This window comes from Rissa tridactyla, chromosome 5 (genome assembly GCF_028500815.1).
Source record: "Rissa tridactyla isolate bRisTri1 chromosome 5, bRisTri1.patW.cur.20221130, whole genome shotgun sequence".
NCBI lineage: Eukaryota > Metazoa > Chordata > Aves > Charadriiformes > Laridae > Rissa > Rissa tridactyla.
This window is the reverse complement of record NC_071470.1, coordinates 9,569,497-9,595,739: the sequence shown is the minus strand read 5'-3', so window position 1 is coordinate 9,595,739 and position 26,243 is coordinate 9,569,497. Positions and strand designations below refer to the sequence as shown.

The following is a 26,243-nucleotide window of genomic DNA, read 5'->3' as shown; positions in this document are numbered from 1 at the left end:
TCTGGAATAAAGTGGACTAAAAAGTGGCAGGATATCTAAGTGCAGTCAGTTACCTAAGAGAAATCTGGCCTTTAGCAGAACATTTCATGATGTACGTGATTATCTGCAATCTATTCAATGATAACTTTGTATTTGAAAAAAGTAGATTTTTTCAGAATCCAGTGAAGTGAGTAATAAAATTGTACCTAGTGAATTTATACTCCTGAAGTGTTAGCTGGATTACCTTGTGTAGCAAACATATTAGGTTAGTTTAGTTACTAGCTTTTTACCTAGTGCGTTTAGAAAAAGCAAAACAAAAGACAAAAATGATTGAGAACATTATGGTGAACTTCACAGTATTGCACAAGAGCTATATGAAGGCGACGTACATGGCTCAATCCGCAGGAATTGAGGGAATTTTGCTTTAATATCCTTAATGATAACTTCATGGGTTTCTGGTTTTTTTTTCTCCTCCGAATAAAGCCTATTCAGAAAAGTCTTTGGATTTCTGTACCAAGTAGGATATTTTGCATCCTTCCTGTGTTAATCTAAAAGTTGGGTCTTTTTATTAGTTCTCTTTGGCTTATCTTTTTACTTCTGTTATTAAAGCTTTTGGAAGTAGAAGTACACATCCTTTTTAGCTCCTTGTGTTTCATTGCGCATTACCAACTGGAGTGCCTCATGCAAAACTAGTGAATCTTTTGAAATTAACAGAAAGATTTAATCCAGGCCCTGCTAATCCAAGGAAATCTTACAAATGAGTAGGCTTCATTTTTATGTCATCTGCTTTATTATTCTTTTTAAAGAAAAGAATTTAAGTAATATCTTTTTGCAGCAAAACTACCAAACCCATGTCTTTTAGCAGAAGAAAAATTGATTCGTTGGTATTGTCTTGATAAACAGAGTTGTAATCTCTCCACCACATTTTTAATTACAAATCCCAGCTAAATTCTGAGAATAGGAATGAAAACCTAAATGATTTTTTTTCTATAAAGGCTTTATAGGGTCAAATAATGTGGCTGTCTCAGAGCTGTTCATGATTTATGCTGATCAAACCTTCTTTTGGACTCAAAACTTCTGGTGACCAGCGGTGGTTTATAAGGAGCTCCAAGGGGCATCTTCTGCTAATTTTTAAGATGGAAGATCTGACAGGCAAATGTAACTTTCCTTTATCCTTGTAGTTCACTCCTCCTTCCCCTCATATATCTCTTTACTCTTATTTATAGCCTTACTGATTTGTCAGAATGTTATTTGATGAGCTAATTTTTCTATTTCGTTCTGTATTTTTAAAAAGTCCTAGAAAAGCCACCTTGTCTCCTTGCTCAGGTGTTCCTGCACAATATTTGAGTTTTATCCTTGCCTTGCTTGTCATTGTGTTCTTTTCTTAGTGTGTCCCCATTTCAATGTGTTTTGTTAAGCTAGTTTGTTCTTCCTTTCCACAGTGGACCCTCATGAGTTTGTGTATCCTTTCACCAACTCACGTGTATTTTATCAGAGGTCTCACACCTTCCAGTTTTCTGAACTTTGTTTTTCTGTTGTTTGCTGAAGAGAGGGCTCCAGGTAGACTTTACTGCTGCCCTTCACTACTTAAAGGGGTTTATAAGAAAGATGGGGACAGACTTTTTAGCAGGGCCTGCTGTGATAGGACAAGGGGTAATGGTTTTAAACTAAAAGAGGGTAGATTCAGACTAGACAGAAGGAAGAAATTTTTTCGAATGAGGGTGGTGAGACACTGGCCCAGGTTGCCCAGAGAGGTGGTAGATGCCCCATCCCTGGAAGCATTCAAGGTCAGGTTGGACGGGGCTCTGAGCAACCTGATCCTAGTTGAAGATGTCCCTGCTCATTGCAGGGTGGGTTGGACTAGATGACCTTTAAACCATTCCATGATTCTATGATTGGTGCCCCTTCTTCACTTTCTGTCTCTGTTTCTGCCTCTCCCCTTCTATATTCTTTTCACCTTCTGTCAGCACTCAGGTTCTGTGCAAATCATAAATTCCAGTTTTTTTCACTCTTTTTTTTAGCTCTTATTTGATATAGGCAGCTTCCAGAGTGTCCTTGAGCAGGGAATGGAAGATTTAAGCCAAGATGGATTGTTGTGTTGACCTAGAGCACGGTCAGTGCAACCTCACTGAAACTAGGTAACTTGAGAGACTAAAAAGTCTCTGCTGAGCACATATGGCATTAGGCTTACTTGATAAAAAAAAAAAATGTAAATAGCTTTTCATAGGAATAGTTAGATGAATGTATTTAACTTGAGGGCTGTCTCATAGCCTGCTTTTAAATCATTCATGTGATGGAATGCTCTCAGGCAAAAGAAAAGCCACAGACATGCAGATTTTTTTTTTCTTATATGCTTATAGTTCAGCCAAAATATTTTGAGGATCTCTGTCTTGAAAGCAACTAAAAACATTAATCCCATATGGAATGTGCCTAGATGGGTTTATAAGACAGTACAATCCTGTCTGTAGCAAAATATAAGACTTATATTAATTTAAATTCAATATGATATATATTCATAAGGAAATTCTGAATGTAATAACTATTTCTCTCTCTTCATAGCTATGTTTTTCTTTCATCTTAATATTTGAGTGACTGACAATAGCCTGCTGTGATTGTTACTAAATATAATAAATAGAACATAATGCTGCATTTTCCAAAGCTTCCAATTTTTAATGAAAGTTAAATGATTGCTGTACTGGTATCTTGTATTTAGACAGTCAGCCGTACTCTACTCCTTTTCTTTCAGTAGCAACCTGTTTGATTTAATTTTATGTGTCCTCTCTGTTTAAGACCGCATTGAGTTATATTTTAAATACTTAAAATCTACTTGTCTACGTAGAAGACTAAATTGTGCTATAAGCCATATAGAGGCGTCCCCCAACCTTCTGCTTAAGTCCATAGGAGCTCTGAGGGTGCAAAGGCAGAATGTAGGTATGAAGTGCCTGAAGTTTAAGCTTAAACATTCCTCCTCCTTGTCCTCAATTGCAGAATCTTTTGGCTGAGAAGGTGGAACAGCTGATGGAGTGGAGCTCAAGGCGCTCAGTCATCCGCATGAACGGAGACAAATTCCGAAGATTTGTGAAGGCTCCACCTCGTAACTACTCTGTGATAGTGATGTTCACTGCTCTCCAGCCGCAGCGGCAGTGCTCCGTTTGCAGGTAATTTATACCTTTGTGCTCTTGTTCATCTTCCTTACCACAGTTTTCAAGTGAACGTTTTAATCAATGCACAATACACCGAGTAGCATTGTTCTTTGCATGGGATAGATGCTTTCTATTTAACAGGCTCACGTGTTTGTTACAGCATCTTTTAGAAGCCTTCCTAGTTTGGGGTTTTATTAAATTGCAGTTGAATAAAATGCACACAACTGGGGAAGACTGTCTCTTTAAGAAATCCACGTTATTTTATTATCAGTCGACCATGATCTTTGCAAAGATGTTTTGTGACAGAAGTGATTCATTACCATTTAATAATATGACACATCACTGATTTCTTCAGTTAAGAGGTGTCCAAGGCTCTGAGGCAGATGTGAGTTACCCTGTGATTTCACAACTTTGGACGGTTCTTACACGCAAGCACCTTTTTCCAGCAGGGCGCGCTTACGGTGGAGTTCTGTCTGGCACTGCGCTCTGGTATGTTCTGGTGCCTCCTTCTAGAATCCGTATTAGAGTAGCTGTGGTATTCTTCTAAAGTTTAAGATCTTTCTCTGCAAGTTCCTAGTTCAGTAAGTTAATCCAAAAATGACTAATGACAGACATGGAAATAGGGCCAAGGGACTGAAAGGTAGTCATGCACTTAATTACCTTACTAAACCAGAAGTTGAGATAATAAAACCTTCTTCAGCCAGAATATGCATTAGAAATTACTGTGTTTAGTAATAGATGGGATTATTGTGCAGGGAGTTCTAAACAGTTATTAAATAGGCAGCAAAATACTCTGTAGAACTATGAAAAACCTAAGCTGTACATGAAGAAATATTATTTCTTGGTTTTAAATAGGTGCGCTTTAAACAATACACAAAGTTGGTAAATGGAGCGGCTAATTAGATTTCTTATGCGTTGGAATGCAGCATTTACAGTAGAAACATTAGCTGGTGTAACTGTAGTCATATATGGTTTTTATTAGATTTTCTTTATAGATTAATTTTTTTGTCATTGAAGTCAGTTGGTCAATTTTGAGGGAGAGTTTATGAATTACATTCCCATGAGTTTACCCTCCACATCTGAACTGAGTAGGTGAAGGAGTAGGTACAGAAGCTTCCCAACATTCTTAATTCAAAGAAATTTTTTCTTTAAAACTGCCAGAACTGGGTTGCCCTTATTTCTTCTTTGTGTTGCCAGAGTTCAACTTTAGGAGATGAAATAGGAGTTGAAAGTTTACCGTATTGTTTTAAATCATTCCATATTTTCCTACCCAGTAGACAAAGCTACGGGAGATGCGCTAAGTTCAACTTTGTAAGGGTCAGTGTATTTGTCATTGTAATGACCATAGAAAATTCTTTCCCTGTGTTATGTCCAGCTCTCTTGTAGAGCATGTGAAAACAACGTAAATATTGCCGTTATTAAGGAAGTTAATTTTGCTTACAACTCTGTATAGCTTACTGAAAAAAGGCTTATAAACATCATCCTGTAATATGCCAGGATAGCCATTTATGTGCAGAAGCAACTGAAAATCTTTAAGCATAAAATGAAGTAAAAAATCAACATACAGCGTTCAGTGGGGTTTGTTTAAATAAATGTGAAGTTGTGATACGCTTTTCCACATGAAATAAAAGGGATTTAATGAGGTTGATCATACTGCACATAAAACCATTATTGGGAAAATCGACATTTTCAAATCAATGGCTAATTAATGGACAGGAGCACTGAAAGGATATACAGAACTGAAATGTATCCATTACTTTATTGCTAGCTATTCACTAGCCACTTTGCCCAAAGGAAAAATAGATTTTTAACTTAATCCGTAATGTTCTGTGAGGATGCTTTTGTCCAAGATTTAAGTTAACTGTTACTCATGAAAATATTTTCAGAACAATTTTATAGAGAAAAATCAATGTCATATTTCAAATACAAAAAAGCACCTAGACTGGAATCTTTGACTTCGAATAACTTTGTCACACAAATTAGTACTTCTCTCCACTCCCCACCCCCCCCCCCCCCTCCCCCCCCCCCCCCCCCCCCCAAAAAAAATAAAAAATCGAGCCTCAGGATTACCTAAAAAAAAAAAAAAAAAAGTTTTGTCTTTTCCCTTTGGTGGCTAGATTTGACATTTCAGTATTTTATCTATTCTAAATGTCCAGTTTATAAAGAACAGGGCTGCAGTATTTTCAAAGGGGCAAAGAAGATGTTTGTGTGCTGCTGTTGCTACCTCAAATGCTGAGCATGAAAAACACAACATTATACAACGATAAATAACAGGATGGGGAGGAGCAATGGTAAGAAATAAGATCCTCTTCTGGAGAAGAGCAGTGAAAGCTGATCGTCATTAGAGCAGGCCATTGCCATTTGCCTATCTGAGGCCAGAAGAGATCGTGTGTCCTGTGTTGTTAAAGTAAACTATGTTCTTTGTGTTTCTGATATTGCATGTGGTTCTGTTTAGAATGTGTGTTGTTAAAATGAGCCCCTGCTTACAGTAAAATCAGCGTGACTTTTCTGACATGTGTTTTGAATGATTGTGCTACCAAAGATAGGTAGTTTCTTGCATTCAGAAAGTGTTGCTTTTGTCACCCTTCAAAGTGAAGGCAAAGTCAGTTTGGCAATCCAGGTTCTCTTCTGGACTAGGGACTATTTTGCCTGTGCATTGCTGAAATCTGTTGTAGTTTGGATGTTGGCTAGAAGGTATAAAGGAAGAATTCCCCCCCTGCCCCCATCTTTTTTGACACTGGAGAAGTTCCAAATTTTGCATAAAACGTGGCTGAGGTGACTGTAGCCAAGTCTTAAAATGCTTGGAGCCATGATATTTGAACATTTAAATAAGGTCTTACCTACCCATATAGCAAGGACCTATGTATGGAAAGCTGGCCAAATTTGTCTTGGAGAACCCAAGGCTTTTCTGTGCACAGCAAGGACAACATTGGAACATCAGTCACGTAAACCACTTACCAGGTAATGATTTGTGAAAGTATATGGAAATAATATCAACTTATTCTTGAAATGCCACAGACAAAGAAGTCCCTGGGACTTCGGATATTTTGATGAAACTTTTGTACGTAAAAAAAATATTCTTTCAGACAAAGGAGCTGATGTGTTTTCAGTAAAACCAAAGCATATTATGTGTTTGATAGGTATTCTCTAGAAAAAGTTACTTAAGAACTTTTTTTCCAATGGAATGAGAAGGGTTTCTTTGTTGTTGCAGGAGATGGATACATAATCTTATGTATCATCTTAAGAAAGATTAATTAGAAAAACACTATGAAGGCTTTCCCAGTTTTTTGAAACTTACCTGTTCATTTAATGCCAGGCCTGCTTGTTCCTGATAGACGTCATATTGTTGTATTTAACACTTTCCCTTTACTTAATTTGCTTCTAATTTTTGGCATTATCCTTTTCAATATATATTTTTTAAAGTTAGAAATCATATGTCTGCATTACTGATTGGAATTACTCTATGCCCAGAACAAATTAGTTTGATTTATAGGTGTTTCTAAAAGATAGTTACTAGTTTGTCATCTTTGAGACAGAGATTTGTTCTGTATTCATCATAATGAAATACTTTCATAAACTGTGGACTGGAAAATATATCTGTAGACTATCTGAATCAATCCAGTCCTAACACATGAAGGCTTCTGTAAACCGCAGCTCTGTGTACGTGTTAGTAGTGCCTCTAGTCATGCCTCTTGGAGTGTTTTTCAAGGAAATTCTGTCTGTCCTAAAGCAGAATTTGGAGCACAACACTTCCATCTAGCTTTGTGGACAAGCAAGTTTCAATTTTCTGGTCCAAAAAACTATTGAAAGCCATCCGATGCCTTCACAACCGTGTAAATGGCAGCATAAATGTCAGTTTTCCTGTTGACACAGTTGTTTTAAGTTCAATACGACATAGTGGGTATTGAGAGATGAATTGACCATAACAGATTAGATATCCTATGTGCTCTCGAATGTGAAGTCATTGGTAGGGGTGGGATGTGTTTCTTGCTGTTGAAGATAAGTTTTTTTCCATGCACGTTTGGAAACGTGTTTCAATAAACAATTTTGGTCCCAGGAAATTAAGCTTAGTTAGTCTTAATTGACTTTACATGTTATTACTATTCTTGGTGAATATAGTCTGCACATTGGAAGCAGATACTGAAGGGCCCTTTGATGCACTGTGATGATGAATCAGTTTGGATTTTTGTGGTTTGGATGAACAGTCAGAAATAATTCAACTCTGAACAGTGACTCCTCAGAATATAAGACCAGCTTCCCTTTTTCCTTTGTGCTTAGGTATTCACTCTTAGGTATTAACTCTTCTGTTACCCACATCATCCAGTCATACTACTGAAAAAAATATTTATATATGTAAGAAGGAGAACAAAAGAACGGTCACTCTGACAACAGCATCTTCAGAGACGTGAAGAGGCTGTTTCCCAGCCTGTACTTTGTTTTGCACCCAGGCAAACGGTAACTACTAGCCTGACTTGAATGTATTTTTGGGTGAAAATTATCTTCCAGCTTCTCTGCCGTTCATCATCTTGCTTTTTGCAATCTGCTCCCCCATTTTATTATCACTACATTTTCCCAAAGGGGTCAGTACCGTTTTACCAACCGGACTTCAATGACCCCCTTCTCCACTTGATCGAGTACTGGTGCTTTGATTTTCAGCTGCACATGGGCTTTTGCTCTGGCCTGCTGAAACCATCACTGTGCTGACTGTTCCTCTGCATCTTTCATTCTTATAATTAACTTGTTCTTTTTTGTTTGCTGCTGTACCATCTAATCACACCATAAGCAAATTATATGAGGTCTTTTGTTTTACTTTCTAAGCTCTGCTTCTCTCATCTCCCTGGCAGAAGCGACCATCTCTGCTTTGCATACAGGTGCATATCAGAGATGTCTTGTTTTTTGCCAAACAGTTCACATTTTTGCCTGGTTCATTTTTCAAATTCACTGTTGGGATATTTTCATTTAGAAAAGGAAATCTGGGTCAGAGAAACAAAACTGATCACTTGAGGTTTTTTTTTTTCCCCCCAACAGCTGAAGCCCATCAACAAAAAATTGGATATCTTCTTTTGTTGTTTGTTTTTTTTTTTTCTTCCTTAGAGCCTTAGAGTAGTGTTCCTTGAAAAGATCAGAGTAGTGTCAGAGGCTAAAGATACTGAGTTTCAGTGCATAGGGTCTCTACCTTGACCTGTGACAGTAGTTTGTTAGGTGGTAATGGTTAAAACATGTAAATTAGACACGTACATCTCTCTGTGAATTTCAAGCTACCTGAAACAAATGGATTTTCTTTTGCATACTTTCTACTGTGCTTGTTTATGTCTATGAATTCCCAAATACTTCTTTTGAAGATGTAATTGAGCCTGTTTGAATCATTACAAATCAAGATTAAAGCCTAGAATTAGCATCGTAAAAGATCAGGAGGAAAATGGGGAAGTGCAACCAAGGAAGACTATAGTAATGGCAGGTGACAGCTTGTGGAGATGAACTTGTAAACTGCGCAAACTGAAAATTGTGTTGTGTCAGTCCTGGATGATGTTTAATGGGTTTTTACTGTGGAAGTCAGAAACCTGCTTCCAGATTCTTGGAAAACACAGTTTTGCAAAAACAGTATCTATCAAGCAGCAGCTGGAAATGGCTGGTAATGGAGAGGAATTTCTGTAGCCATTATTCACCCTCGTGTTGACCAGACTATCGTATTTTTACAAGTGTCAGAAGTTTCATTATATTGAAAGGAGCGCTGATTACTCCCATTTGCTGAAGTTGTGCATGTGTCAATGAATACATATGTGTATGTTAGGACACATATAAAGTATATACATAAAACCTACCTATACAACGTGAGGAAGATGGGTCAACTTTGCAGGTATGGCACGCGTTTCCTGAAGACTTCTTTTGTTGCATTTGAGTGGCAAGGCTGAATTCTGTCAGAAATTATTAACGGCATCTATTGGAACAACCTTGTAGCTACTGCGGAGAGCCTGCTGCAGAATGAGCTCAGTCAACTGCTTGAGCTATTCCTTCTGTATTACAGGATTATATAAAAAGTAAGTTATAATTCAACATATAGTTTGTGTAAGTTTCGTGCTTAATGTAGTACGTGTTTTGTAATGAGCTCTGAATGTAGCTGCCTTCTGCTGTTGACTCACAATGTGAGAAAGGAAACGACAAAATATATGAGAGAAGAGATTCCACATAATTTTATTAACATCTACCCTATCAGTGAGACCTCTGAGAGGAGGTTTTTAATCTAGCAAAGAGAGGAATTCTGTTGGTTTCCCTGTTCAAGAAGATATCTCAGAAAACTGTTTTCAAGTAGCCGATCAAAGAGTAGGTCAACAGCAGAAAGAATTCTGACAGTCAAGGAGGTGTCATCAGAAAGAAGAAAAAGGATCCTCTGCCTTTCAGTTTTTCTGCAGGTTGATCAAGAGTGGGTAGTGAGAAAATCATTGACAGGTCTCTTAACTGTACTGAGAGTGAATTATCTTTTGAACTTTTGTTCAAAGAAGGAACAGGAAATATGGAAGGAGCTGTTGAAAGTTCTGCAATTGCTTTTCCCATGCGCATCAGGGTCTTGATAGAAGTATTGATGAGTCCTATTTAACAGGGCGGTAATTTTATACCTGGATCATAAGAGACTCTATTCTTCCTGTGGTCACAATTTTAGTTTTTATTTTTTTACTTTGCAACTCCCACAAAATGAGATCTTATAGCTTCTTTTCATCTGCAGAATATTGGAAATATCATGGGATGCTGTAAATAGAATAGCATGGATTTTAGCTTGCTTTCTCCTATTATAGATATCTAGATTGCATAAACCGCGTAGTTTTCAAGTAGTGTCCGTACTCTTCATTTTGTCATGTGTGGTGAATTTTCTGGGCACATTTGTAGATTCTTCAGTGCTTTTCATCATGACATTGTGAGTCAGCCTAAACAAAAATAAAAGCAAAGAAGCATTCTGAATTTATTTTCTTCTTGATGCTGAGAAGTTCAAATATGCACTTATCCCCTTCTCTTCGTTTTGGGAAAACCATTCCAAATAAAAACCAGAAGTTGTATTGGAGGTAAATTGCAGCATTGATCACAGTTTACTTTAAACAGATGGATAAGCACAGGCAGGTGACCTGGTAGCACATTCTTTGCCAATTGTACATTTGTAAGTGTTTTGTACAGTCTGTAATATGCCAAAAAATAATGCTTTACTGTTTTCATTGGCAAATAATTCCAAGATCTCTTTTATTCTTTTCCTGATATTCCGTTTGTGTTTTCCTTACTATAATGTTGGACTAACAGAGTGACATTAATCTAATTTAATATAGCTCAAGCTATACAAATCTGATTATCTGCCACAGACACCCACATAATTAATGTTTTTAAATAAAACTTTTAATATTTCATGAGCACCTCTTGCGTAATGGAAGAAATTTTTGTAGGGCATTTACTTAGCAGCTTACTTTTCAGTATACTGAATTTTCTAGGCAAATCTGATAGTAGCATTCCCTTTTGATCTGGCCACTGGTTTTTAGTAGCTGTTTGTTGCGAGCAACTGTTGTTGCTACTTCCTGTGTTGCTGTTACGACAAAATTCTTAAGAGGTGACTGTAGCAGCAATAACATTTAAATCTTCCATCTATAAAAAATCCTGTCAAACTAATAAAAGCAGTGCTAGCGTTTTTATTCTGATGAGTTCATACCAATTGTAGTTCTGCCCTATGCCTTTACAGCATTTCATATAATTATTATAATAATTTTATATAATTAACATTGCTTCATAGAAACAAATGGATAGAATTAACTAATGATGGAGATAGATAAGAAGTGTCAGAGTTGATGTTGCCTGATTTTAATTGGGAGTTGAATTTTTTTTCTGCCAAGGGCTTAACGCTTTTTACCTGTAAAGAAGTAACCAATGCTACAAAAAGTTATTAATGTGATTGCATCAGCGTTTTATCCTCTGGAAATTGTATAGTGGACTGTAGGATGTTCTTCACTTCTGTTTGCAGTAATCCTGTGACTTTGTATTCCTGCCTCTCCGTGTTTCACTCTCCCTTCCCCACACCTCTCAGGAGCTGCTATGAGGATGTATGACAGAACGCTTTCCTATCTTCAGCGGGAGGATAAACCTGTGCTTTGACTCTGTTATAGAAAAATCTAAGACAACTTTTTGCAAAATGCCACTTTCCACCTATTACATTCATTCAAAATAGTTCAAAGATGCAAAATGCATGGAGATCAACGGGAACAAGAGCGTTCTTTCAAATAGCGGGGGCATAACTGCAGTAACTGAATTTCCCAGAAATACTGTTTCATCACAAGTGAAAGGTAGACTGAGAGGAATGATGGCATCAAGATGAAGTGATTTTTATCATGTTCTTATAATAAAAGCGGTCCAGCTTTAATATAGCAGGTTTAACAGAACAGTGCCCTGCAGATATTACTTAAGATTCTACAGCATCCCTTTGATGTTGTTTGACTGCCCTCTTCAGGAGGACAGTGAACATGTTAGTCTGCTTATGTTACTATCTGTTCTGGAAATAACTGATAGAATGCCTAAATCACGTTGGGGTTTGTTGGGGTTTTTTTTGTTGGTGGTGTTTTTTTTTTTTTTTTTTTTTTAAATAATTGCAAACTTTGCCCATTGAATAAGTTTGTCAAGTAGCAAATTTTACTTAATGAGGTAATAAGGGTGAAAGTTGAGTTTTGTTGTCCTTCATAAGATTTATGTTTTTGGGGGGTTAAGAGTTGATAAAATCTCACTTTAACTTCTTTTATATGATAGATCTTTTTTGTGTACAATATGTTCCTTGGTACGACACAACTCTGTTGGAGCTGTGTGTAATGCACTTCATGCCTAAAGCTGATCTCAGTGCTGAGGAAATGGGACAGGTGTTACGACATCTGTGGCCCTGTCGTCCTCTTCCCCCTCTTTGCTCTCTCAAAATCCGATGTGTATTATGTTTGTTTAATGCAGAGATTCTCTTGCAACAAAAAGATTTCTGCATCTATAGATTTTAAATAGTGGTCTGCACCATCACGTGGAACTGCTTTTATAGAAACACTGCTTTGAGAAATACAGAATTTGCAGAATACATTTATTTCATAGAATCATAGAATTGCTGAGGTTGGAAGGGACCTTTAAGATCATCAAGCCCGACCTTTATACCACTTCTGCATCTTACCACGTGCAAAGATAAATTGCAAAATGGTAGAACCTTGGTTTGGACTCTACAGCAGATATGATTAATTGGTTATATGGAAATAATTAGCAAATGAGCCTGTGTAAAGCCAAAAGGTACTGCAAGGATCCTTTCGGGGCGTTTTTTGTCCTTTTTTTTTTTTTTTTTTAATTATTCGTTGGTATGGATTTGTCCCATGGAAGAACCTGTGGGTTTTATGGTTCTGTGATGGTGTCTTTAGAGAAACATCTCTGCTGGTAAGGGTCCCAGAATTCTTTTCCTGGAATTACTTTTTTTCCTTTCCCGTCAGTGCAGACAGGGAAAAGTTGTTTGTTTTCCTTCTAAAAACCAAACAAAACCCAACCAAAAAAACCTCACCTGAACTTAGAGCCGTGAGTAAAGCCAAGGGGAGACTTTCTGACAAATTTGAGTCGTAGCAATCTGACTTTGTAGTGATTTAGAAAAGTTTGTGCAAAATTATCCTTTATCAATTTTAAAACAAGTTTAATAGAAATAATCTTGAATGTATTATGCTACTTACAAGCCTGGTCTTCATTTAGTTGGCATCATTTCCCCAGGGCTTAGCAGTTTCTATGGCTCTTTCCATGGCTCTGCGCTTTTAGGAAGATTACTACTGTCACATTTCTGTGTTATTTTTCCCTAGTTTCAGAATTTCTTATGTGCAGCATAAGGAATTGTCTTGTCTTCAGCAAGTAAATCCTGGTACCGTACTCAAGGGCCATTGGAGCATGTCCTTGCACGGATCTGTTAGCAGATCCGCGTGACGCTGGCCACTCCTGTTTTCTGAGACTTTTAAATATGCAAAATGCTGCTTTTTGTTAACATCATCTTGGGATGTCTCTGGTATAGTTTGAGTTAACATTTCCAATTTTGAAGAAGACACATGTGAAACAGAGTTGCAAAACCAGCTGAAACTTTTCTTTAATTGATAGTGTGGATGTTGAGAATCATCCTGCAAGTGTAATTTATTTAACTGCTGCAACTGGTTACAGAATCTTTTTTGCCAGTGAATGCCACATGGGTGTACGTTTGTTTCTTTTCCTTAACAGGCAAGCTAATGAAGAATATCAAGTGCTGGCTAATTCATGGCGCTATTCATCGGCTTTTTCAAACAAACTGTTTTTCACAATAGTGGATTATGATGAAGGGGCGGATGTTTTTCAACAGGTAAATGTTGGATACTGTAAAACATTCTTAATTTTTAGAACTAAATGCTGATTTGCCAAATGATACGAGACAAATTATTTTCTGTGCATAGGTTTGTACCTCTGATTTGTATACAATTTTTTTCCTGGTTAAAAACACTAGGCACTGCAGTTTCTGCGACATTAGTGAAGACAGATTATACAAGTAGCCACTTCTAGTATTTTCCAAGTGTAGTTCATAATGTTTGTTTATAGATTACATTATATGTATGTGAATTTTTTTCAACGCATTGTAAATGTCATATTTTAGAATTAAATGCAATGCAACTAAAAATGCATTTAAAGATTTCCTTTATTTTATCTTTAAGGGAAAAAAAGCTCGTGACTAAAAGAGCCTTTTAATTGCTTTTATGTAATACAGTATTCTTCAACGCCAGTAATATTTGTATTAGTCTGGAAGTTCTTCAGGGAAAAGAGAAGAGACTAGTTTAGATTTTGGATATTGGCTATGAAGAGTGAAAAATCAATTGTTGGAGAACAGTCGAAGGACCCTTCCTAAATTGAGTACTCAAGGCAAAACGCATCCCTTGCAAAATAATACTAAATACTGACGTGCTTTTCTCTAATATTTATCTGTTGATTGAAGTTAAAAATGCAGATTAAGAGGAGTAGACAAGTTTTCAAGTTCTCTATTTTTAACCACCTTTTGGTGAAGTGTGTGATTTAAAATTTTCAGGAGAGAAGTTTTATATTTATTTTTAAAAATACATAATAGTTTAAAGAGGTTAATTACAGTGTTTAGCAAATATTTTTGCTTCCAATTGACATCTTAGAATGCATTGTGTAAAGAATGGTGATTAATGGCTTAAGATTTTGCTTTAAAAGTTTTAGTTAAAATAATTTTAGTTCAAATAGTTTTACTCTCTTTATAGAGAAATGACAAAGCAGTTGCAGACCAACTCTCCCCAAACTGTACAATGTCAGAAGGTTTCTGGGTCCTATAAAATGTCTTATTAAAATGTTTCACAACATTTGTCTTAGCTTTTCTCCAGAATATTTATTATTTCCAAATCAGTTCAATAAAGAAGAGGGGCTATTTTTTGCTTAGATGGAAAATATTTTCATAGGTTGTAATCTCTATTGATGAATTAATTTCTGTACTTGATTCACTATTATGTTTCGGTAATGTAATAAAACTCGATTTGCAGGAATGAAACAAGCTTACTCTGCATTTGTTATTTAAAGATCTGCATATTACATCATCTTTAAGTATTTCCCCTCATTTTGTTTATGTTAATTTTCATTTTTTCACGTATTTTATTGCTCTGTTTCTGAGATGGACTGAATATGAGGGAATTTTATATAGTAAAATTATATTCTCCTATGCCACCTTGCAATGTTGAAGTCGAGTTTTAAAGCAGCAAATGTAGATGTAGGCCTATTTGTTTATCACTTTTGAGTTTTTTCATGTATTATGAATAGTTCCAGTGGCATCAAAACATGGATTAAGAGTCATGTAATTTTCAGGGCAAGGTTAAGTAGTCTATTATTAGTTATTCAGGCCTTTCAGGATTCAAAAAAGACAAGTTGCTATTGGATGGTCTGTCTTGAAGCCAGTGGAAGGCTAGATGAATAGTTTAGTCTAGTTAACTTTGGATTGGTGAGAGCTAGGCAAGAGAAACAACGTTGAACTATTTCAACGCTTTCTTTCCTCCCCTGGAGCTATAACCTAATATACTTTAATAGATTGTATGGGTGTGGGGGTCTCTGTTTTACTAATTACAGGAGAGTTCTTACAGTGTGTGAGAACTTTAAAGCCTAAGATACTCTTACTCAGAAAAGCTTGTGGGTAAAATACTCTGAGTAATTAAACATCCCAGAGAATCTACAGGAAGGAATATTCTGAGCACTCTTTTTGCAGGACTATAAATGAAGATGTATAAAAAAGTTACATATGGAGGCAAATAATATTTGTCATGCTAATTAGACTTGTGTTGCCTTATAAAGGGTAAGCATTTTTGAGGATATAGTAACTAATTTTTTTTCTTCTATTTTTCCTGGCTTTGTAGCTGAATATGAACTCTGCCCCGACTTTCATGCATTTTCCTCCAAAAGGTAAACCCAAGAGAGCTGACACTTTTGACCTGCAGAGAATCGGATTTGCAGCTGAGCAGCTAGCTAAATGGATAGCTGACAGAACAGATGTCCATGTAAGTCTTTCGACAATTTTAAAAGTTGAAGCCAAATGTATCTTTGTAGTCTGAGACAGGCTGATGACAAATTCGGTCTTTTCTTAATGCTTTTTTTTCTGCAAGTGTAGGTTCTAGAACAAATTAGAAAAAAAACCAAAACGTAGTCATGGTACTTGTGGTAATTTCTGCAGTTTGCAGATTATATGTTAAATTTTACGTAGTCTTATTCTGTTTGAAAACAAGCATTGGTATTGTGATAATTAGTTGTTAATGAGTAAAATGTGCTTTGCAAAACTATATACAGAACAGATAGATGCAAAGTAGCTGCTCCTGATTCACACACAACCTGCAAATCTGTTGAAGAAATAATGTTTTGGAGTTGAACAGTTAAAAATAATGCTTAAACCTTTTTTCATATTTAGTGCTTATTAAAGGAAGCACAATTTTTTTCTTATTTAAGTATACCTTTATGGATGCTCCCTGTTTATTTATATGGAAGGTGATCTGTATGTATGCACTTATTTGCGATCTGTATTTGCATTTATCTTTTCCAGATTAGAGTGTTCAGGCCTCCTAATTATTCTGGTACAATTGCACTGGCTCTTCTGGTATCCCTTGTCGGTGGCTTGTTATATCTGCGAAGGAATAACTTAGAGTTCATCTACAACAAAACTGGCTGGGCCATGGCAGCTCTGGTATGCAGATTTTCCTTACTAATATGCTTTTTATTAGTTTCTTATCTTAACGTATCTGTCCTCATTACTTGCATAGTAAATTAAAAACCATGGCATTAATACATTGTTCAGAACAGTACTGTCAAAGATTCATAATCTAGACTTTGGGGCTAATTCTCATAAGCAGTGGTTATCAGTTACTATGAGTGATTCACTGAAAATTAGTGAATTCTCTGATAGTTAGCTGCAAATTTTTGTTTGAACTTTACCAAGAAAATATTTCCAGTAAAAAGTGTTACTAATGTTCACTGCTGTGGTTCAACTTGCCCTTTTTTGTAAACGCAGTAATGTTATCATTGGTTTGGTGTGGGTATTGACATCCGACTGTATCGCTTTAGAGTGATGAAAGGTTAAGAAAGGTAACAAAGGCTTTTATATGTTTGCAAGAAAATGATAAAAGAACTAAGAAACAAAGAAAAAGGCGGAAGTCTTTCCAAAACTGTTTTCGGTAGCACTGACCTTAACATTCCACTGTTAACCTAAAGGAGAATAGGATGATCTTATAGCATTAACTCTGAGGAGATTCTTAAACTAGCCAATAGTCTGTTTGAAATAGTAGGCAACTAAACTCTTAAGTCCATAAATAACAAATTAAGGTTTAACGTGCTTAATAGTGTATTGCAGTGTGTTTATTTATATCATAGTTTTCAAATAACTGAGTAGACTGATGAAAAATGTGGACTGTGCCGCACAGGCAGCTGTCTCGGTTTTGGATAGGAAATAGCAGGCGAGGGTGGTAGGGGGCAGTTAAGGCGTATCAATAAGTACTCGTTCCTCTGCCATCGTTGTGACTGACAGAAGAGGAAAAATCTGAGAAGCAGCATTTAAGGCTGAATTTTCAGGGACACAGAGTCAGGGCCATGGTTCTCAACACTGCGATAGTGTCTAGGGTTATCAAGTCCAGTCCAACATTTTACAGCTTAATGGCGCTTCTTCCTTCTGTGTTAACAATGTATTAATTGAGAACAGTATGTTTTAAAAATTTGTCCACGCATTTTGTACAACGTAAGCCAAGCTTTTCTTCTTTTTTCCATGTAAAAGGTTATCTATTCACTTCATTTTAAAGACTTTTTCTCAACTTGCATCAATATGAATTAACCTTTCTTTGAAGGCAGATGGCTAGGATTGCGGATGGAATATGAGTTTTCTTGTGCAGCAACATTCATATTTTATTTCTCATCTAGGCTCCCTTTCCCACAAAAGCTTGGACCAGATGGTCTTTTGAGGTCCCTTCCAACCTGGGCTGTACTACTATAATTCTGTGTATTTTAGCTCTGCTAGAAGGAGGTTACTGTTATGTTCTATCACTGTTTTTTCCTTTTCAAAGCCATGTTGTATTGATGGTTTGCTGTTCTGCTCCGATTCAACACTACGAGAAGATAGCTTCTTTTCTGAAGCTTTCAGCTGATGCGCTCATTGGCAGCCTTTTTTACGTCAGTTCAAAGATGAAGTTACTTAGTACCTGTTGGGCTCTAATTCATTTTTATATCTAAATGATTAACAAGATCTTAAAGCAAGCTCTTTGTTCAGAGTTCCTTAATATTTGGCATTACTCTTGAATAATGGCTACCGATAGTGCTCTTTTCTCTCCTGTGCTATCATAGCATTTTCTACTCATGTACATGGCAGTATTCTTTGTTTAAGCAGTTTGTTAATCTACCCCGTACATTGAGGAAGGAATAAAGAACAAGATTTCAAATCAACCACCTAAAGGACTAGATTTCATGTAGAACGATGTTTCCTTTTGATCTGGAGAGCCTGGGGCAGAATTTCTGCTTTGTTCCAGGATGTCATTTGGAGCATCCTGAGCTCTAGCACAGAGTTTTGACAGTTCTCTTCCAAAGTAAGACTGTCATATTTAGTTCCGTATATTTTTCTAGATTACCGGTATTTTTAAATGATAATACTTTTTAGAGATACACTACCATCAGAAAGCTCAAATTTAATATGAATCAGTCTAACTTTTCTTTTTCTGGACCCCTAAACTCTAGAGATCACCTGAGTAAAACAATAATTAGCACACTGAAATAGATGTTTGTGTCAAAAATCAAGTAAAGATGTGTAATCAGTGTTATTTCCTTCGTGTTACCATGCACTGTATCTATGGAGACAGCAATTTTTTTCCAGTTTCATACCTCAGGTTTTCAGATCAGAAGTTTAATGTTTGAATGTTTTGGGCGATTGTGGTTTTTGTATTCCAGAGGTTAAAAATCAGTTCTTCAAATCAAGAATCATTCTATTGCAATCTGCCTTCAGCAAACAGTAGAAGACATAATTAACTTCCTAATTAAATTAAGAAAATTAACACATCTTTCTTAAAATATTTAACTTCAACTTTCTTAAAATATTTGCTGTTCTCCTGGACATTTTATGTCTGAACATAACTGTAAATTGCAACGTGGAAAACTTACAATCGGATTCAACTGAACCCCTGTGGACGGGGTCAATGTCCAAATGTGATCAAACATTTAACGAAATCGTATTAATGCCACTCGGTAATTGTCATCCTGCTGATTGCATTGACAAGGAATAGTAGAGTTAAAATGAATTAAAATGGCATTAATGCCATTTAATGTTGTTGCTAATACTATTTCCTGTAAAATTCTGTTTCCTTTAAAAACGAATAGCACTAGAGGATGTTTTAGAAAAAGGTCTTATATCTGAAAGTATATAGCAATTAATCATGGCCTTGAGCCGATGCTTCCCTTTTTTTAATCACTCTTCTTTTGCCTTCACAATGTGGTCAAAGCCCCATACTGCAAAATGATGTTTTAGCAAAGATCATGTGGTTACAAGTCCTTTTGGTTTCATTCGGACCTACGTGGACACGCAAGCTGATGTTACAAGTTCTTTCTGGTGGAATCAGCAGGGACTCCAGATTGCAGGCTTTTGCACAGATGACCTCAGATGTGTAAAATGACTAGAATGTGTCAAGATCTATAGAAGAAAAGGGCCAGTCATTAGTATATTCATTCTAAGGTACTGTGTAGTTATGATTCTCTTACATGGTGCTTTTTCCTACCAGTAAAACTTAGAGCTTCTTTTTTCGTAAAAGCTCATTAGAAGGAAAAATGGAGATGGTGTCTAGGTAAGGGGAGCGAGTCATGCCTAATAAAATCCTTTTCTGAAGGGTATAAATAACTAATAAATACTTAATTTTAAAGAATTCTATTCTTCATGAATATTTTTTCCTTTTTGAACTTTAAAAAACAAGTTAAAAAGGGAAAGCCTGACAAGATACATGAAATCTACTGGAAGCCCATGTCTTTGACAGGAGTATCGGCAATTGTTTTGTTCCTTATTGACATTTTTTACAGATGTTGCCAAACCGAGAAAGCACAGGAGCTTTCTTCTAAAACCTTTAGTTTTGGGGAGGTATTGTACTGCTAGGTAGCGAGCATTCATGAACCATATGGAAAATAACGTTTTTAATTTCAACTGAAGCTCTTTCATAGATATCCTGGAATTCAGTAGCTGAAAACTGTGTCATTGCAAACAGACAAGTCTCGTGTTTTCTTTTCCTTGTTGTTCAGAGCTTCTTTGTCTTGAAGAGCTTTTATGCTCCCGAATGTCGGATAGTTTTTATGTAAAGGAGAAATGGACAGTGCCTCTTTGCCGGATTGAATGTTCTGTTCCTAAAAATCAGAAAAAAATTCTCAGCATAAAGTGCTTCTGATGGTTTTACTAGCGGGATCCCAGAAATGTCGACTGAATTTTTATTTGATATCTCCATTGATACCAAAAAGTTGTCTCATATTTAATATTTCCAGCACCAGGAGAATATTTAGGAATGCGATTTTTTTTTTTTTTTTAGTGATCTGTCTAATGGTTTTGATACTCTCAGAAGCAAGACCAGAGCTTTCATCTCACACATTGATTCCAGTGCCAGTTCACACAAGACTGTGGAGTTGGTTTTATCCTCAACGTTAGATTGCGCAACAGCAGTGCTATTAGCGGTTCCATCCCCTCATTGAAGCACCCCAGAGTCTGGCAGTATCTTGCAGGCCGTAGGCATTTTTACTTGCAACATTACCCAGAAGACTTTTGGAATGCCAAGGCAGGAAGACTGAGTCACGGTACATAATATCCCAAAAGATGTCACGTGAGATCACATACAAAATGTATCCCTTAGATTATTTTAGACTTTAATTCAAATCCTACTGTTCATCTATGGATACTTTTCCGACTGGCATGCTAACACAAAGGTGAGGAAGGACTTCCGTCCTTAGATATTTTCAGGGTCCTTTTCTTTTATACTGATAAGAAGCAATTCAGATTTTTGTCAAGACTCTTAATTTCTTAAGCACAGAGAATAAAATGTCAGATGGTATAAACTTGGACAAATTTATAACATTTTAGATAAGGAATTGCTACATTTTAGACAACAGTACTGGTGCTGAGAATTTATTTCTTCAGTTGGCTAGAATGTGGACTACTAGGGTTTTTTTTTTTAAAGCATTTTCTTTACTAGGCTGCCACTGTGGGTTTCTGCACAGTTTTTTCAGTTTTATTTCATGTGTATATTTCAGATTTGCCTGCATACCTGTGGAATCTGGGAAGGCAAAGTCTGTGCTCAGAATCAGGGGCAGCTGCCTCGAATTTGAGTCTATTGGGCAAAATATGTCAAGTCCCTTGAATGAGGAGACAAAGCATGTGTTTACTCCTGTTGTAACAGTTAATGGTTCTGAGAAATGTGTTCTGTGCTGATATACTCCACAGTACCTAGACCGTACAGCACATTCATCATCGGTTATTGCTCCAAAAGAGCTTGAAGGGTATCATGGCTACTAGTGGCTTCTTTACCTCCTTCTGGGAATGAGGATAAAAAAGTAATGTGTTTTACTCGAAGATACAGCTAGAAAAAGTCAGGCTTCTCTATGTGAGTAGATAGGCATCTCAAAAGAACAGCAATAAATGCAGGTTATTAGTTTCCTTTTCTTCCCATAGTTAGAGGTTTTAGAGATGCAGAGAACCTTTTAAAGATACAAACCCCCATTCTCTCTGCTCCTGTGTTGTACTCCCTGTCCTTGAATTGTATCTCTCGTATGGAGATTCTAGTAAGTGAAGGACTGTTATTTAGAAATTGAGTACAGATCTTGCAGCTCTGTCGCCTTCATTAAGTACAAAAGCAAAGTTAAACTGAAGAGAAAGGATTACATTTCTTGAAAATAATAATTGTGAAATGGCTGAAACTTACATGTACAGAACAATATAGAAATTAAGTACGGAACTGCGTGCATGTGCCTCCCGTTTTTTGAAACTGTGTTTGAATTTAACTATATTCAGAAATGAATCTAGAATTTCATTATTTTTACTTATGTTGCAAAGTATTTGCTGCATTCTGGGGTATAAACTTACAGAGAGAAATCTAATGATCTGCTTTGTATAGTATCTGCTAGTCAGAAGCTTCACTTCAAAATGCATACCAAATGGATTTTTAAGTCTCTAGTAATTTTGTTTAATAGATAACGCAGATAGCGTTAAACAAAACTTACGTCTTTGAGGAAGTAATGTATCAAACCCAAATCATTTGAAAAAGCTTCCAAGACCAAGAACAGTGAAGAAAGTCCGCCCACCTACCTGTAAAGTTTTGTCTTGCTAGCAATGCCGTGTTCTGGTGGGCCTCTTGGTGCTTATTTACCATGTGTCTGTTTTTAGGAGCCTTGTAGTACACCCACAGGTGCACCACGGGTGAGCTCGAAGCAGTTTCCCTCTTAACAAAACTAAGGCTGAAGTCACACACTGTGAAGCCACCAAGAATGCACCACTTTCAATTTATTAACAAGGTCCTTGAGCATCCTGTCTACACATACAGTGTACTCACCTAGAAGTGCTCATAGGGATGAACATCATTGCCACTGAAGACATCCTATGGACATTTAGTGCTGGAACCATAATGTGTTGTAGCAAATCATTGTTCCTTCCCTCTCTGTACTACACCAGCTAATGTAGATCTACTCTGTTTGCTTTTATCACTTGTGTGCAGAATGAGCTACCTAAATCGAGAAGCTCTTAAAATAGCTAAACCTTGAACTCCCCTGATAATTCAAGTGGCATGCAGCAGTTAAAGCGTTGTTCTTGGAGTCTGACAAGGAGAAAGAAGGGAGCAGGTGGATGAAAGAGGTGTTCGTGGTACTCTTCTCTCTAGAACTGCTGAAGTACAGGCTCCACTCTGGGTAAATGCAGTTGAATATCTTTCAAAGTGCTCAGAGAAAAGTGCCTCAGTTTGAATCTTCTCCTGTTCCCCAGTTTTTGTCCTTTGTACTTTGACAAGATCCAAGAAAACTGCAGAAAGGGGCCATTTCTCTGCATATGAATTGTTCCATTGAAATAAATACAACGGGAACCCGTAAAGTAAATCATAGAATGGTTAGAGTTGGAAGGGACCTTAAAGATAATCTTGTTCCAACCCCCCTGCCATGGGCAGGGACACCTCCCACTAGACCAGGTTGCTCCAAGCCCCATCCAGCCTGGCCTTGAACACCTCCAGGGAGGTCACATAAAAAGAAATCATGCTTGGTTAGCACGTGTATCTTCTGTCAAACATTCAACCACCTTGCTGTCCGAACAGCGTGAAGTTGAAGCTAGGCTGCCAGCAACCACAGTATATTCAGTTGTGAGCATGAACAAGTTGCTCGCTCATAGGTGTAGTTTTGTCCTGGGAAACACCAACTCACAGTAATGGTGACTGAGCGAGGTGTTCTAGAAATTTTGGATCCCAAAGCCATAGATCCTATGGAAACCATGGGGTTTGAAGTGGTAAGCATTGTGTATCAGCGTGATGTATCATAGATGCATGTGTCTGTTCTACAGATAGTAGTGTGCATTTCAAGTGTATTACAAACAGTAGAAGTCTGTAGTTTCCAATGTGGTTTGTTTTTTCACCTGGTTGATTGTAATAGGAGAACGTAGAACACAGCAAACTGAGCTTGAATGTCAAGTGCTATCTGTAGCATACCAAATGCTTGCTTAAGGAATATGATGGAAATGCACTCTTCCTAGGATATTTAAAATAAATGAAGAGTTGAAGAGGACAAAGGACAAGTTGGAGAATGTTGGGTTTTTTGAGTTTTTTTTTTGGCTCCCGAAAAGGAGCCTGTCCTGAAATAGACAGTAAAGAGGTGCATGATGGAAGGAAATCATGGCGGATCCAGGATGTAATGTACTAAATTAGTTTTCTGAGAGTCTGAACTGGAAGAATACGAAAGACACCTTCAGGATAAACAACCATATTGTTAACTCTTTCCTTTTCTCCCCACTATTGTGTCTCCTGGACATTTTTTTTGTTAGAGATTACCGTGTTGTGAGATAGTGTATTTCTATTGGCAAGCATTAAAGATCTTCAGTAATTCGAGAGATTTATCTGTTATAAAGTATATGACGGTATAAAAACAGGAGGTGGGTTTTTTTTACTCGTTCCATATGGAAGCAGATTTGGCCCTAGAGAATGTAAATTAAATACAGTAATTTAAGAATGGGTAAAATGACTTTTCATAGAAAACTCACTTTGAGGGCCACAGTTTGTGCACTCTATGCATGTTCTCTTTCGATGTTTTAGTTTTCAGCTAACTTTTGACCTTTCAAAATAGCTCTTTCACCTCACTTTCGTTACCCCCGTCTTCATTTTCTACACTCTTGTACTTTCACGTAAGTTATCTCCTGTCTGATTCATCACCAAAAATTGCAGTAAATTTTCTCTGCTAAAACAATCTGCAAGGGATAGAAATAACTACCTGTTACCCTTTTCCAGTAATGGAAGCATATATTCTCTTCACTTCTTTGCATATTATTAATTAAAACATAATCCATTTGCTAATAATCACTACCAGTATTCTTTCATCTGCCACATTAATTGCTATACTGTTACACTCCAAATCCTGTTAACGGCAAAATGAAATATACACCTTATATTTAAAGCCAAGAATCTGTTCTTAGTGTAATTGAAATCTTAACACTAAGAAACAGAATTATTATTAAACCAGATATGAAAACATTTTTTTTTCATTATTTTCTTTTTCTTTCTATTACAAGCACAGAAAGTTTCAATACTAACAGCACAATTAACACTGTTACGTTGCACACTTCCTAGTATCTTTCCCTTTCTCTGATGTCATGGTTACTCTTCCACCGTTCCTCTCTGGATCTTGAGATCATACATTGACTTCATTTTGGGGTGAGGGGATGCTATGGTGAGTTTTCAGGGTTCCAGGTTCTTTGCTGGGAGGTGTATGAAGCTGCTGCTTTCTTCCTCCTTGCTCTAGGGTCCACGTGGGGCTACTTTTACACTTTGTCCTTCTTTGACTGATCTGCAACATTTTACACGAAAACTTACTCAGTAAATGGGGATTGTCTTACGTATGTTAGATGCTTGTCCTTTCCTCTCTTCGTTATCCCTAAAACTGGTTTTGACCATGTCCCATGTCTGTGCGTCTTTAATTCACCATTGGTTAATATTTATTGGCTTAGGGTCTCCAGTGTAATCCTTTTTTATCATTCAATACTGGTGCATGACATCCCGTGTTTCTGCTTTTGTTGTCTGCTATCGGCCCATGCCTACATTACAGCATTTTGTTGGTCATAATTATTTCATCCTAAATAGAATAGAAAACAAAATATTATGGTATGCAAAGGTAAGCAAAAGTAAAGTAAACTAGGCATAGCCACCTGGTCTTTGGAAAAATTGCTGTTTCAGCTAAACAAGTTAAAAAAAAGAATCCAGGAAAGCCCAGGCAGATTTGGATTAAAGCCTGACATGATTCAGTCCTAAGGCCTTGCAAAGTTTGTTCAAATCATATTGCTAGCAGTGGCAGTGCTGCATTTATGGGGACACAGAGCTACACTAGCTTACAATTATTTCCCAAATGTGTTACTAAACATTCTTTGAAGAAAACCCTTTAAAGGGTTTTAGTAAACTCTAGTTTAGTTAACCATCATAGTATGAATTTTTACATTTGCAATCCATCTGCTTTAAATTATCATTGATTTAATTGATCATTCTGTGATCATCATAGAGTGGTTAGAGTTGGAAGGGACCTTAAAGATCACCTAGTTCCACCCCCCTGCCCTGGGCAGGGACACCTCCCACCAGACCAGGCTGCTCAAAGCCCCATCCAGCCTGGCCTTGAACACCTCCAGGGATGGGGCAGCCACAGCTTCTCTGGGCAACCTGGGCCAGTGTCTCACCACCCTCACAGTAAAGACTTTCTTCCTGATATCTAATCTGAATCTCCCCTCTTTCAGTTTAAAAGTGTTACCGCCATCTTATCGCTCCACTCCCCGATAAAGAGTCCCTCCCCGTCTTTCCTGTAGGCCCATCACTGTGACTGTGTTCTGCTGGCGAGAATATTGACGTACAGTAAAAATAGACATATCTATACTGATAAGTCAGAAGACACATTCTTTTGTGACAAGTTTCCCATTTCAGTTTTTCTCATTTGGTAATCAAAAGATACTGTATTTTCATCTTTAAGGTAGTCAAAAAGACTCTTGCTATGACTATGATGTTTGTCACGTAGATTCTGCAGTATGACCTTTTGCAAGAATTAATGTCCGTTTTTACAGTTTTCATACACCCCTATCCTAACTTCGCACTTCATTCCGTAGGGAGTTTCACTTTTCTACTAACTCAACCATTGTTGTTTGTCACAGCTGAAAAGAATGACAGTCATATAGGGGACACAATGAGAATTTCATAAAATGGGACAGACGTTTTTTTGATAATGGGAAGTTTTTTTCTTATTGTTTTATATATATCATTTCATACATCTGAAAGCGAACAGTTAAGCTAAATATTTATATTAGATTAGAGGCAGAAATAACTTCATGAAAGGTTATGTAAATCTCGAACACTAGTTTGCAGAATA

At 36.9% G+C, this 26,243-nt stretch overlaps 1 protein-coding gene across 1 annotated transcript in view; it reads left to right on the top strand.

Annotated features, from left to right (window-relative positions):
- TUSC3 (tumor suppressor candidate 3) overlaps positions 1 to 26,243 on the top strand; it is a 131,222-nt gene that overhangs the window by 44,581 nt on the left and 60,398 nt on the right. Inside the window, exons 2-5 of the mRNA XM_054203418.1 lie at positions 2,968 to 3,137; positions 13,359 to 13,476; positions 15,524 to 15,664; positions 16,201 to 16,341. Coding sequence (XP_054059393.1) covers positions 2,968 to 3,137; positions 13,359 to 13,476; positions 15,524 to 15,664; positions 16,201 to 16,341 — 570 coding nt within the window. The remainder of the gene's footprint in view (positions 1 to 2,967; positions 3,138 to 13,358; positions 13,477 to 15,523; positions 15,665 to 16,200; positions 16,342 to 26,243) is intronic.